Consider the following 12711-nt stretch of genomic DNA (forward strand, 5'->3'; position numbering starts at 1 on the left):
GCTCCGGACGCGCAGGCCCAGCGGCCATGGCTCACAGGCCCAGCCGCTCTGTGGCATGTGGGACCTTCCCGGACCGGGGCATGAACCCGCATCCCCTGCATCGGCAGGCGGACTCTCAACCACTGCACCACCAGGGAAGCCCGAGAATGAACATTTTTAAGACTCTTGATAAATAGGATTTCTAGGGGTAATTGAGGTTTTGAGAATGAACATATTTAAGATTCCTTTTTCTTTTTTTTAATTGGAGTATAGTTGCTTTGCAGTGTTATGTTAGTTTCTGCTGTACAATTAAGTGAATCAGCTATATGTATACATCTATCCCCTCCCTCTTGGGCCTCCCCTGACCCCATCCCACCCATTTAGGTCATCACAGAGCATTGAGCTGAGCTCTCTGTGCTATACAGCAGGTTCCCACTAGTTATCAGTTTTACACATGGTAGTGTGTGTATATGTGTGTGTGTGTGTGTGTGTGTGTGTGTGTGTGTGTGTGTATATATATATATATATATATATATATATATATATATATAGGAAAAAACTTCCTAAAAAAATCATATGTATAAAATGCTCGTACCAGTCTGTGCTCTCATGTGTAAAGTGTCTGTTAAACTTCATCCTCACCAGCATTAGTTATTTGTTTACAGAAAGAACTTGGCTAATTTAAGATGTAAATTTTGTTTCTAATAATTATTGCTTGATTTTCTTCTCTTGTGGGGAATGCTGGGTGAGGGGCAGGCCAAATTAGTAAGTCCCAGGGGAACAAGAAACAACTTGTGGGACTGAGGCCCTGTCTTGGAGTAAAAGTCAGGCTAATGAGTTCAAACTAAGACCTGATCCAAGGGAGCCAGTTGAACCATGGGAAGCAGGTCATGGAGTTTCAAAGAGGAGAGGAGGAAGCTCCGAGTGAGCACAGCCAGAGGTCATATGTAGGAATACCCAAGAAGGGCCAAACATTGGTACTTTACGGAGTCCCACTGTGGCTCCTGCTTGGGGATAAGAGTAGTCTTCTTGGAGAGTGGCGGAAGGAGATCGGATAGTATAGGTTGGGAGGGAGACTTTATTCTTTATACCTTTTATTCTTTATACTCTTTTATGCTATTGGAAAAAAATGCTGTTACTTTTACCATGTATATATTACTATTTCAATGAAATATTAGTTTATGAAAAAGAAGAAATCAGGAAAATCACATTTCTTTGCTTATTAATAAGGTTACATACTTTTCATATATTGTTTTTTTAACTTTTTATTGAGATGTAATTGACATATAATATTGTATTCGTTTTAGGTATACAACATTTTGATTTGATATGTATACAAATTATGAAATGAATACCACAATAAATTTAACTTTCATCACCACACAGAGTTACAGCTTTCTTTTTCTTGTGATGAGAACTTTTAAGATTTACTATCTTAGCAACTTTCAATTTTACATGGTAAATTAACTGACTGTAAAAATGTTCTTTCTAAATGCTTCTGCTATCTTAACTCTTGGAGTGGTATAGGTAGAAGGCCTACTTAGTGCTATATAGTACAGTATTCTATGTTGTACACAGTGCTAGAGAGTTGTGTGAGATTTTATAGTAAGAAGTTTCAGACAATTTTAAAGAAGTATTTCTAATTTATGCTTGTACTTTATCCTTTCATTGATTGAAAATTTTTATTAGAAGCTTTCTTTTTTAAAAGAAAAATTTATTCCCTTAGAAGATTTTTTCCCCCTTCATTATTAGACAGTGATGGTCCCAGGGCTCATTTGCTAATTTGCTTATTTCCCTTGTTCATCTCCCTAGCGCTGTGAACCTAGTACATCGTTTCCCAGCTTGTTGCATATATTGGTGTCATTGTGAATGAATTTGCTTCAGTATGGCTGAGAAGCCTTGTTTTGAATAAGTGAGATGTGATTTGCGGGTGAAGTGAGTTAGGCATCTGAAAAAGTTATCCTTTGCTATGTTGCTCACATAAGGAGCTGAGGGTTGGTTGTGCTTTTTCAAATCTGTGGGGCCATTGATTTGGGAGTATAATGTGCGTGATGGAGTGTATTGATGAGAGAGATGTGGGAAGGTTGAGGGTCACATGAACAGGAACATCCCTCAAGTCAGGCAGCCTGGACAGGGAGCCAAAGTGAGGAATCAAGAATTATCGCTAGGGCTTCCCTGGTGGCGCAGTGGTTGAGAGTCCACCTGCCGATGCAGGGGACACGGGTTCGTGCCCCGGTCCGGGAAGATCCCACATGCCGCGGAGTGGCTAGGCCGGTGAGCCACTGCCACTGAGCCTGCGCGTCCGGAGCCTGTGCTCCACAACGGGAGAGGCCACAGCAGTGAGAGGCCCGCGTACTGAAACAAACAAACAAACGAACAAACAAAAGAATTATCGCTAGACGGGAGACAGGTTGTGACTACAAAGAGGCAGATGCCAATTCTTTGGTTAGAAGCGGATATTTTAGTGACCTGAATGGGGGAAGGTTGTCAGGTTTACATTCTACACTCTCGGTTCTACACTTGAGTATCCTCAGAGTTATTCAACCTCTCTAGTTAACCAGTCTTGGAAAAAGCACTGCTGTGATACCTTCCCTGAACTGCTTCATAGGTGTCTGGTGAGAATGAATAAAGTTTCATAATAGTAGTTAATTCTTTTGCTTTTGTCTCTTTTATCATATTATATCACTTTCTCCTAATGCATTTTCATCACTCTTTTCTATGTTAGTATATTATGTGTCCTGTGCCTATTCTTGACCATCCACATTTCAGATTTCCTCTTTCATGTATTACCAAAAATAAGCAGAATAAGAACTTTGTGCACAGAGAGAGAAACTTATTTTTCTTCTTTTCATAAAGAGGCCTCTTAATTTATGCTCTCTCACCCTTTCCTTGAGGAAGCTTTGAGTATTTTTCTCTATCTCCTACTCAAGAGAGTGGAAAACCCCAATATCCTGCATTGTTAGACTTGTTTTTAAAATACGCTTTAGTCTTCGGAAGTGACCCCAAAGATCTTGTATATCTTCAGGGTTCTCGCCTTTTAGGCCAAGTAGTTCAAAGCACAAATTACTTAATATGTAAAAGTGGTCAAGTAGCAGTAGTAGAGGAATTTTTATCACTGTAAGCATGTCTCTGCTTGCCTTGATGGGAATGTTTTTCAGCTAAATCATTTCCCAGTGAAGTCTGCATTGAATGGCCAAAGAGGTCAAATGCATTTCCATGTATTGGGAGGTTGTATTTAATGGAAAGGGACTGCTTGGCATGTCTTTACTATGCATTTAACAATTAGATTGAATCACTTGAAATGAATTCAAATTGGTAAGAGGTGTTTGCCAGCTTATATGCTTTCATAATTTAAAAAAATTTTGTGGATGTAAGCTTGTAACTTGCCACATAGCTAAAGAGAAATGATAGAATTAAGAGTTTAAATTGAGGCAGCTAAAGCTTTTTCTTTTTGTACTGGAACAAGAACTTGAAAGGAATACTTGACCAGGAAATGGAAGATTGTGTATTTTTCCTATTTATCAGTGTTTAATGATGATCTCTGAAGGAAATGCATAGCCAGCTATATGACGATCACTTTAAGTTCTGTACTGTGTTGTTATATCCTTCTGTGGTCTTGAGTAGCCCCAAAGGACCTCAGGCTCTTGATGTCCAGAGGTTTGCCTGTGAGGACTCTGTACTCTTTCTGTCCAATCACTTCATAGCAAGGGCCCTCTGTCCTTCAGTGTAGGATGCTGAAGCTCTTACTTTTTCCTCTGTTCATCAATCTTCATTTGGATATCCCTTAAGACCTATCTTTCCTATAAGTTTAGTGGTGTCTCCATTGTCATTTAGTCCCTAAATCAACCCACGCAGTGGAGCAAAGTAATTACCATCCTTTTAAAGGATGCATTTCTTTACCTTTTGTTTGTTTTCTTTTGATAGAAGACTTTTCTGGTGAGATTGATCATGATATTAATGAATGTGGGTTTTTTTAATGATATAAATGAAATATGTCAACATTTGGAAGATCTGTGTAACTCAGTGAATCAGTATTTTCTAAATGATCAATGCATGATACAAAGTCATACACGAGTAAAAGCTTCATTTAAAGTATAGGATAGACAAATGGAATTTAGGGTAAGAGTATGAAGTGTTTATTAATATAGTTTTATCCTACTGTATAACACAGGGAACTACATTCAATATCCTGTAATAAACCATAATGGAAAAGAAAAAAAAGTAGTTTTAGATTCCACATTGCAACTAACCTTTAAGAAACTGCCACTTGTTGAGTTTTGGTGTAGTATCAAAGAAGAAGATCCAGAATTATTTGAAAAGGCTATTAAAATACTCCTCTTTTTTCAAAGTACCTATTTGAATGAGGTTGGATTTTCTTCATATACTTCAGCCAAAACAACATATTGCAACACTGAATGTAAAAGCACATATGAGAATCCAGCTCTTTAATTAAACCAGACATTAAAGAGATTTGCAAGAATATGAAACAGTGCCATGCATCTCATGAGGTTTTGGGAAAATACAGTTTTTTCATTAAAAAATGTTTTTATGTTAACATGTAGTAGGATTGTTATTTTAAAATGAATTAATAAATATTAAAAAAATTTCTCAGTTTTCATTTTTAATATAGCAAATTTAACCCATGTAATTCATATATATAGAAGCTCCTTGGGGTCCTCAATACTTGTTAAGAGTGTAAAAGGTTCCTGAGACTAAAATGTGTAAGAACCTCTGCTGTGGTGCTTAGGCAGGGACTTGGAGTCAAATTGCTTAAGTTTGAAACCTAGTTTTATTGTTTAATAGCTCTGTGACCTTGGATGAGATACCGAACTACTTTTGGCCTCAGTTTCCTCACCTATAAAATGGTATAATAATATAACATAGGTTGTCATAAGGATTAACTTGAATATACGAAAAGTTCTTAAAACTTCTATAGTACTCAGCAAGCTATATAATTACTACCTGTTGGACATTTGTAATGTATTGCTGTTTTCCTTTATAGGTGCTAAATTTCTAGATTTCTAGAGATTGGGTGTTTTGGGGTATTGACCTGGTCTGTTATCAGTAAAGTCCCTGATATCCTTAACTTCTCTACCCCTTTTTCTTCTAAGTCAGTGGTTCTCAACCTTTGCTACATGTTGAATCACCTGGGGAGCTTTAAAAAACAAACAAACAAACAAACCCCATTACCCAAGATGTACTCCAGATTAACTCAGTTAAACCAGAGTCTGGAGGTGGGCGTAGGGCCCAAGCATTAGTATTTCTAGGTGATTCCAGTTTGAAGATTGATGACCACCACTCTAAAGCCTGAGCATTCAGACCCTCTACCCTGAGATTCTGTCCTTCCCTGCATGTTCTCAAGCGAATTGTAGCTGATTTCTCTCTCACCTCTTGTATCACTGAACTTGGAGGGGTGGTAGGTGTTCATGCTCCTCAGTGCTGCTGCCAAGGAAAGGTCATTCCCTTTTCCCTGACCCCACCCCCAGCCTTGAAACTCAGACCCTCAGGCAATGGGACCCACCACCCCCTCCTTGTTGTTATCTAGAGACATTCTTTGAAGATTTTAGCACATGGCTCACTGTCATTTTCTCAGCACTATTGCTCTTGCCATGAGTCCAGGTGATTTAATATTCATACAAAAGCTCCTTCCGACACGCAGGCCTCTCAGTCCCTGACTTCCTTTCCTCTAGTGGTCTCGTCCTTCCTTCACCTCCTCAGCCAGGCACATGCTCAGCCAAGGCCTCATCAGTGCCGCTATAGATCACCTCCATCATCTCAGTTGCAAACATCCCATTCTCTGACCACGCCTCGTGTCTTTCCTCTTTTTAGCATCTCAACTCCAACAATTCTTCCAGCTTACCAGGACCATGGGTCCTACCACCTTTTCACTAACTCTCACTTCCCTTATGAACTTACTTTGCTTTTTCCTGGCTTAACGTCAGTGGTCCATAATTACGATCATTCTTTTGCAAACCCTCTAAGATCTCTTGCCCCTCTTTCTTTCTTTTGTACTTACCTGGCAAAATCCCAACCTTTGTTAAATCCAGATTCCTCCCACTCCACGTTGCACCCAGGCAAGGGAATTTATGCTAATTGGTCTCACTTAAAAATCATACCTCTGGGGCTTCCCTGGTGGCTCAGTGGTTGGGAGTCCGCCTGCTGATGCAGGGGATGCGGGTTCATGCCCCCGTCCGGGAAGGTCCCACATGCCACGGAGCGGCTGGGCCTGTGAGCCATGGCCGCTGAGCCTGCGCGTCTGGAGCCTGTGCTCCACAACGGGAGAGGCCACAACAGTGAGAGGCCTGCGTATCGCAAAAAAAAAAAAAAAATCATACCTCAAGCTCAGTGGGGCTTTTGGTGCTAATTGGAATGCCTCCTCCATTTCCCCAGTCCATTTATTCCTCCCCCATTTCCCCAGTTCATTTATTGTTTATTGCTCTAAATGACTATTTCACACCTTCTTCTTAAACTTCCCATATCCCCTCCTTCTTCCTCACTCTCAGCTGATGACCTTATTTTAAGGAGAAAATGTAAGCTCCCAGTTAGAGAACCGCCACAAGCTCTTATCAGCACTTAGGGCAGCCTGCCTGCATTTGTACTCCTAAGCTGACCTCTTCTCCTGTTCCTATGGATGGACTCCTTGTGCTCATTGCTAGGGCAACCCTCTTGGAGATCCCATCCCTACCTCCCTAATCGTTATCTTCTCTGGTGGAACCTTGCCCCACCTCCCGTATTACATCAGCACGTTCCCCCCTCTATGGGGATATTCCATCAAGCTGTAAACATCTGAGCACAACTTTTTCTTGTCCCCGCACCTGCCTCTGGTTACCAGTTTGAATTGTCTGTATTAGCTGTCTGCAGTTTCTTTCTACTCATCCTATCTTTAAACCTCCACAGTCAAGCTTCTATTTCACCAGAGTAGCACTTGCTGAGCAAACTATTGACCTGTGTCAATGGACCCAGCAGTCAATTGCCAAGCCTCATGTTACTCTCAATACCATTTGACCCAGCTGATCACTTCCCTTTTGAAGCCCTTCCTTCATCACTTTTCAGGGATGCATGCTTTATTTTTCTCGTTAGCATTTATTACCATCTGATATTGTTTATTATTTATTTTGGCCCACAAAAATGTAAGCTCCTTTAGCAAGGACCTGGCTTGTTCCTGTCACTGCCTAGAACAGTGGCTGATACAGAATAGGTACTTGATAAGTATCTGTTGAGTGAATGAGAGCTTAACAGCTACTATGTACTTACCAGATCTTTCCCAGCTCCTTTCCTGGTCATAATCTATCAGAGCCATTCCCTTCTTCTTTTTCTTTGAACTTTGCATTTCCTAATTGTATTTTCCCTCATCTCTACTCCATTCCTGTCTTTTTCAGGCTGAACCACCACCATTGTGCTTATATTTCTGTGGGGTGCTAATGTCTACAGAGCATTTATTTATGTCTGGTATTACAGATGCACATGGTCTGTGGATCTGAGTTGAATGACATTAGCTTTTAATGCTGAATTTAGGTGCAGAGGGAAAAAAATTAAAATTATGAAAGACTGTGAAACAAATTCAGTCTTCCAGGGCTAAAATTATGGTCTTCTAGGATGTTTAGGTTTCTTGTTTTGTTACTACCCTACTTTACACTTTACTGTTTCTGCCTACCCACGGTGGAATTCTCCTTGATTTTCTGCAAGAATTTTTAGAAGGCAAGAAAAATCACCAAGCCCAAAAGACCCTTCTAACTTCAGCTCTGAGTTTATCATAAATTAAGAGTAGTCTGTTTCCCTATTAGACTGTTGGTGGGAATGTAAATTGGTTCAGCCACTATGGAAAACAGTATGGAGGTTCCTTAAAAACACTAAAAATAGAGTTGCCATATGATTCAGCAATCCCACACCTGGGCATATATCCAGAGAAAACTCTAATTTGAAAAGATAAACGCACCCCAGTGTTCATAGCAGCACTGTTTACAATAGCCGAGACATGGAAGCAGCCTAAGCGTCTGTTGGCAGATGAATGGCTAAAGAAGATGTGGTACATGTATACAATGGAATACTACTCAGCCATAAAGGAGAATGAAATAATGCCATTTGCAGCTACATGGATGGGCTTAGAGATTATCATACTAAGTGAAGTAAATCAGAAAGAGAAAGACAAATACCATGTGATATCACATGTGGAATCTAAAATATGATACAAAGAAACTTATTTACAAAACAGAAACAGACTCACAAACATAGAAAACAAACTTACGGTTAACATAGGGAGAAGGGGGTGGGGGAGGGATAAATTAGAAATTTGGGATTAGCAGATATATATATTTTATATATATATATATATATATATAATATATATATATAAAATAGATAAGCAACAATCCTACTGTATAGCACAGGGAACTATAGTCAACATCCTGTAATAAACCATATGGAAAAGAATATGAAAAAGAGTATATATACATATATGTTTAGCTGAATTCCTTTGCTGTACAGCAGAAACTAACACAACATTGTAAATCAACTATACTTCAGTAAAAAAAAGAGTAGTCTGTTTCTCTTAGATTTTCATTATTCTTTTTCTCTATATTGATGTGCTAATATGATACTGGATTTGTGTGAAAATGCATTTGTTACTGGTCTTTTATTTTTGGCTTCTGCAGAACCTTGCCTCCTGGAATCCATCAAATCCTGAATGTCTCTTACTTGTGGTGAAGGAACTTGTGCAACAGTATCACCAATTTCAATGCAGCCGCCTCCGTGAGAGTTCCCGCCTCATGTTTGAATACCAGACGTTACTGGAAGAGCCGCAGTATGGAGAGAACATGGAAATTTATGCCGGGAAAAAAAACAGCTGGGTAAGGTTTTTTGAGAATGGGAGAAAAAAGGTCACTTTATCTGTAATAGAATAAAATAATCAATTCAGACATTCATTAATAATAAATCCTGGCCATTTCCTTAGATAAACATGATTTAGGTTGCCCGTGTACTTTCTCAGTCTCACATCCGCAGCCCCTGACTTCTGAATATCTGCGGCTGCGGATGTGAGACTCCAGATTTTACAAACTTCCCAGGCGATATCCTTGAGAAACCAGATAAACATTAATGTCTTTTCAAAACTCTGAATTATGAGACAGTATATAGTATCCCAGTCAGATGAGAGGGGTCAGTAACTCTGGAGGTAGCCAGCTTATATGGATCCTTTTATAATTTCTTTACATTGTATGATCCTTTAAAAATGCAAGTCAGAGTGTATCACTCCTTTGCCCAGCACTTTCATATCCTGTCTTTTTCTCTCATAGTAAAAGCCGCAGTCTTTGCAGAGGTGTAAAAGAGCTCTACGTGATTCCTGTCACCACCATCCTCCATCCATCATTCCTTCTCTCTCTTCGTCTCCCACTTTCCTGTCTAAAAATCATCAGCTCCAGCCTCTCTAGCACCCTTGCTGTGCTGCAGACACACAAGATATGCTCCTGCCCTAGGGTCTTTGCATAGCTTTCCCGTTGTCTGGCATATTTCCCCTGGATATTCACAAGGCTAATATCCTTCCTCCTTAACGTTTTTACGCATGTGTTATGTTCTCAGCAATGCCTATATTAATACCCCCATTCTTTTTTTTTTTTTTTTTTTTTTGCGGTACGCGGGCCTCTCACTGATGCGGCCTCTCTCGTTGCGGAGCACAGGCTCCGGACGCGCAGGCCCAGCGGCCATGGCTCACGGGCCCAGCCACTCCGCGGCATGTGGGATCTTCCCGGACCGGGGCACGAACCCGTGTCCCCTGCATCGGCAGGCGGACTCTCAACCACTGCGCCACCAGGGAAGCCTCCCCCATTCTTTTTTTTTTTTTTTTTTTTTTTTATGCGTTACGCGGGCCTCTCACTGTTGTGGCCTCTCCCGTTGCGGAGGACAGGCTCCGGACGCGCAGGCTCAGCGGCCATGGCTCACGGGCCCAGCCGCTCCGCGGCATGCGGGATCCTCCCAGACCGGGGCACGAACCCGTGTCCCCTGCACCGGCAGGCGGACTCTCAACCACTGCGCCACCAGGGAAGCCCCCCCCATTCTTTTTAAACAACTTTTTTTGGGTATAATTTTGATACCATAAATTCACCTGTTTTAAGTGTAAAGTTTAATGGTTTTTAATAAATTTGCCAAATTGAGCAACCACCATTAATCCAGTTTTCGAGTGGTTGCATCACCCCAATAATACCCCTCATGCCCATTTATAGTTAATCCTATTCCCACCCCCAGCCTCAGGCAACCACTAAACTAGTTTCTGTCTGTATAGATTTTCTTTTCTGAACATTCATGCACAGGCATACTTGGGAAGTATTGCGGGTTTGGTTCCAGACCACTGCAAATAAGCAAATATCACAATAAAGTGAGTTACACGAACTTTTTGGTTTCCTAATGCATAGAAAAGTTATGTTTACACTCTACACATAGCGTAGCCTATCAAGTGTGCAATAGCATTATTTCTATAAAAACAATGTACATACCTTAATTAAAAAGTACTTTATTGCTTAAAAAATGCCAAATATTGTCTAACAACACAGAAGGTTTACAAACCTCCAATTTATAAAAAATGGAACGTCTGAGAAGGGCAGTAAAATGAAGCACAATAAAATGAGGTATGCCTGTGGTGGAATCATACAATATGTGGTCTTTTACGACTGGCATCTTCTACCTTACATAATATGTGTGAGGTTCATGCATGTTGTAGCATGTGTCAGTACTTCATTTCTTTTTGTGGCTAAGTAATAGTCTATTTGATGGGCATACCACATATCCATTCACCAATTGATGGGCATTTGGGTTGTTTCTGCTTTTTGACTGTTATGAATAATGCTGTATAAACATTCATGTGCAGGTCTTTCTAACATCTCTTCTTAAAATTGTAACTTGTACACCCTCCCCTGACCCTGACCCTGCTCTATATTTTCTTTTGCATCTCTTTTTAACAAACTATATAATTAACATATTGTATTAGTTATATGTTGCCGCATAAAATAATCATACCAGAATTTAGTGGCTTAAAGCAATAGCATTTATTATCATAATTTTTGTTTGCCAGGAATCTGTGTAGACCCTCTGTTTGAGGATCTCTCACAGGCTGCACTCAAGGTACTGGCCAGGGCTGTAGTCACTCAAGGCTCAACTGGAGAGGGATCCATTCTAAGTTCATTCATGTATTTCTTGGTACCGTTCAATTCCCTGTGGGCTGTTGACCTGAGGGTCTCAGTATAGTGCTGCCTGTTGGCTGGAGGCTGCCTTCAGTTTCTTGCCTCTTCTTAGGGCCTCTCCACAGGGCAGTTCATAAAATGGCAGCTGGCTTCACCAGAGCGAGTAAGCAGGAGTGAGTATGTGGGCAAGACAGAAGTCACAGTCTTCATAACCTAATCTCAGAAGTGATATCTCATCAATTTTGATGTATTCTGCTTGTTAAGTCCAGTCTACACGCAGGGGAGGCATTACGTAAGAGTGTGAATACCAGAGATCACTGGGAGCCTACCACACTTACTTATTATGTTTATTGTTTGTTTGTCTCTCCCCGGCGGAATGTAAAATTCCACCAAGGCCAAGATCTTTGTTCCATTCACTGGAAATATAGTAAACGCCTAGAACAGTGCCTGCCATATTGTTTACATTCCGTAAACATTTGTTGAATGAATGAATTAATAAACTCTAGTTTATTTAAGCACAGAATAAGTTTAGGTTCCCTTCTCTGTGTTAATTCTTTTAGATTTCACTTAGTCTTTCTTTTCTTAGGTTAAATATACATTTCCCCTTTTGTTCTTCAGCTCTTTCTCAAAGGACATGTTTTCCAAGGTTTTATACATGATTAATGCCTTTGAATCAGTAGGACTAAAATTCACCCTTGTTACAAATCATCTTGTGTTCAGTTCAAGGTTTTTTTTGTTATTTTGTAAATTTATTTTGCTTATTTTACTGTGGTAAAAGACAAAATGAAATTTACCGTCAACCATCTGTAAGTACACAGTTTAGTAATGTTAAGTGTGTTCCCGTTGTTGTGCAGTAGATCTCTAGAGCTTTTGCATCTTGTAAAACTGAAACTCTACCAATTTAAATACTAATTCCTCTTCCCTCCAGCCCTTGGCAGCTACCTTTCTACTTCCTGTTTCTATGATTTTTGACTCCTTTGGAGACCTCATATAAGTGCAGTCGAACAGCATTTGTCTTTTTGTGATTGGCTTATTTCGCTTAGCATAATGTCTTTGAGGTTCATCGGTTCATCCATGTCGTAGCATGTGACAGGATTTCTGTCCTTTTTAAGACTGCCTGGTATTCCATTGCATGCATATGCCACATTTTGTTTATCCATTCATCCATCAGTGGACATTTGCATTGCTTTCACCTCTTGGCTATTGTGAATAATGCTGACTACACATGGGTATGTACAAAGATCTTGCTTTGAATTCTTTTGAATATATCCCCCAAAGTAGGATTGCTGGATCATATTGCTAATTCTATTTTTAATTTTTTTTGTGGAATCTCTGTACTGTTTTCCATAATGGCTGCACCATTTTACATTTCTACCAGTAGTGCAGGTTTTAAACTGTTGTTTTGAAACTTTAATCTGTTCGTATGGATAGTAAGGAAAACTTTATTAAGCTTAGTGTATCCTCTAATCCCAACATTTTTCTTATTAAAAAATCAACTTAGTTGTCCTCTCAAAAGAGGTGTTAGGTTAATTTGACGTGACTTCTTGGTGAACCTGTCTGTGTT

At 40.0% G+C, this 12711-nt stretch overlaps 1 protein-coding gene across 9 annotated transcripts in view; it reads left to right on the forward strand.

Moving 5' to 3' along the window:
- BABAM2 (BRISC and BRCA1 A complex member 2) overlaps positions 1 to 12711 on the forward strand; it is a 451346-nt gene that overhangs the window by 122521 nt on the left and 316114 nt on the right. For all 9 annotated transcript variants that reach the window (XR_004352840.1, XM_032652850.1, XM_032652849.1 and 6 more), the window contains one exon: positions 8631 to 8825. Coding sequence is in view for 8 of the 9 variants with exons in the window: in XM_032652850.1 (XP_032508741.1) it covers positions 8631 to 8825 (195 nt within the window). In the remaining variant the exon portion in view is untranslated. The remainder of the gene's footprint in view (positions 1 to 8630; positions 8826 to 12711) is intronic.

This window comes from Phocoena sinus, chromosome 13, assembly GCF_008692025.1.
Source record: "Phocoena sinus isolate mPhoSin1 chromosome 13, mPhoSin1.pri, whole genome shotgun sequence".
Classification (NCBI taxonomy): domain Eukaryota; kingdom Metazoa; phylum Chordata; class Mammalia; order Artiodactyla; family Phocoenidae; genus Phocoena; species Phocoena sinus.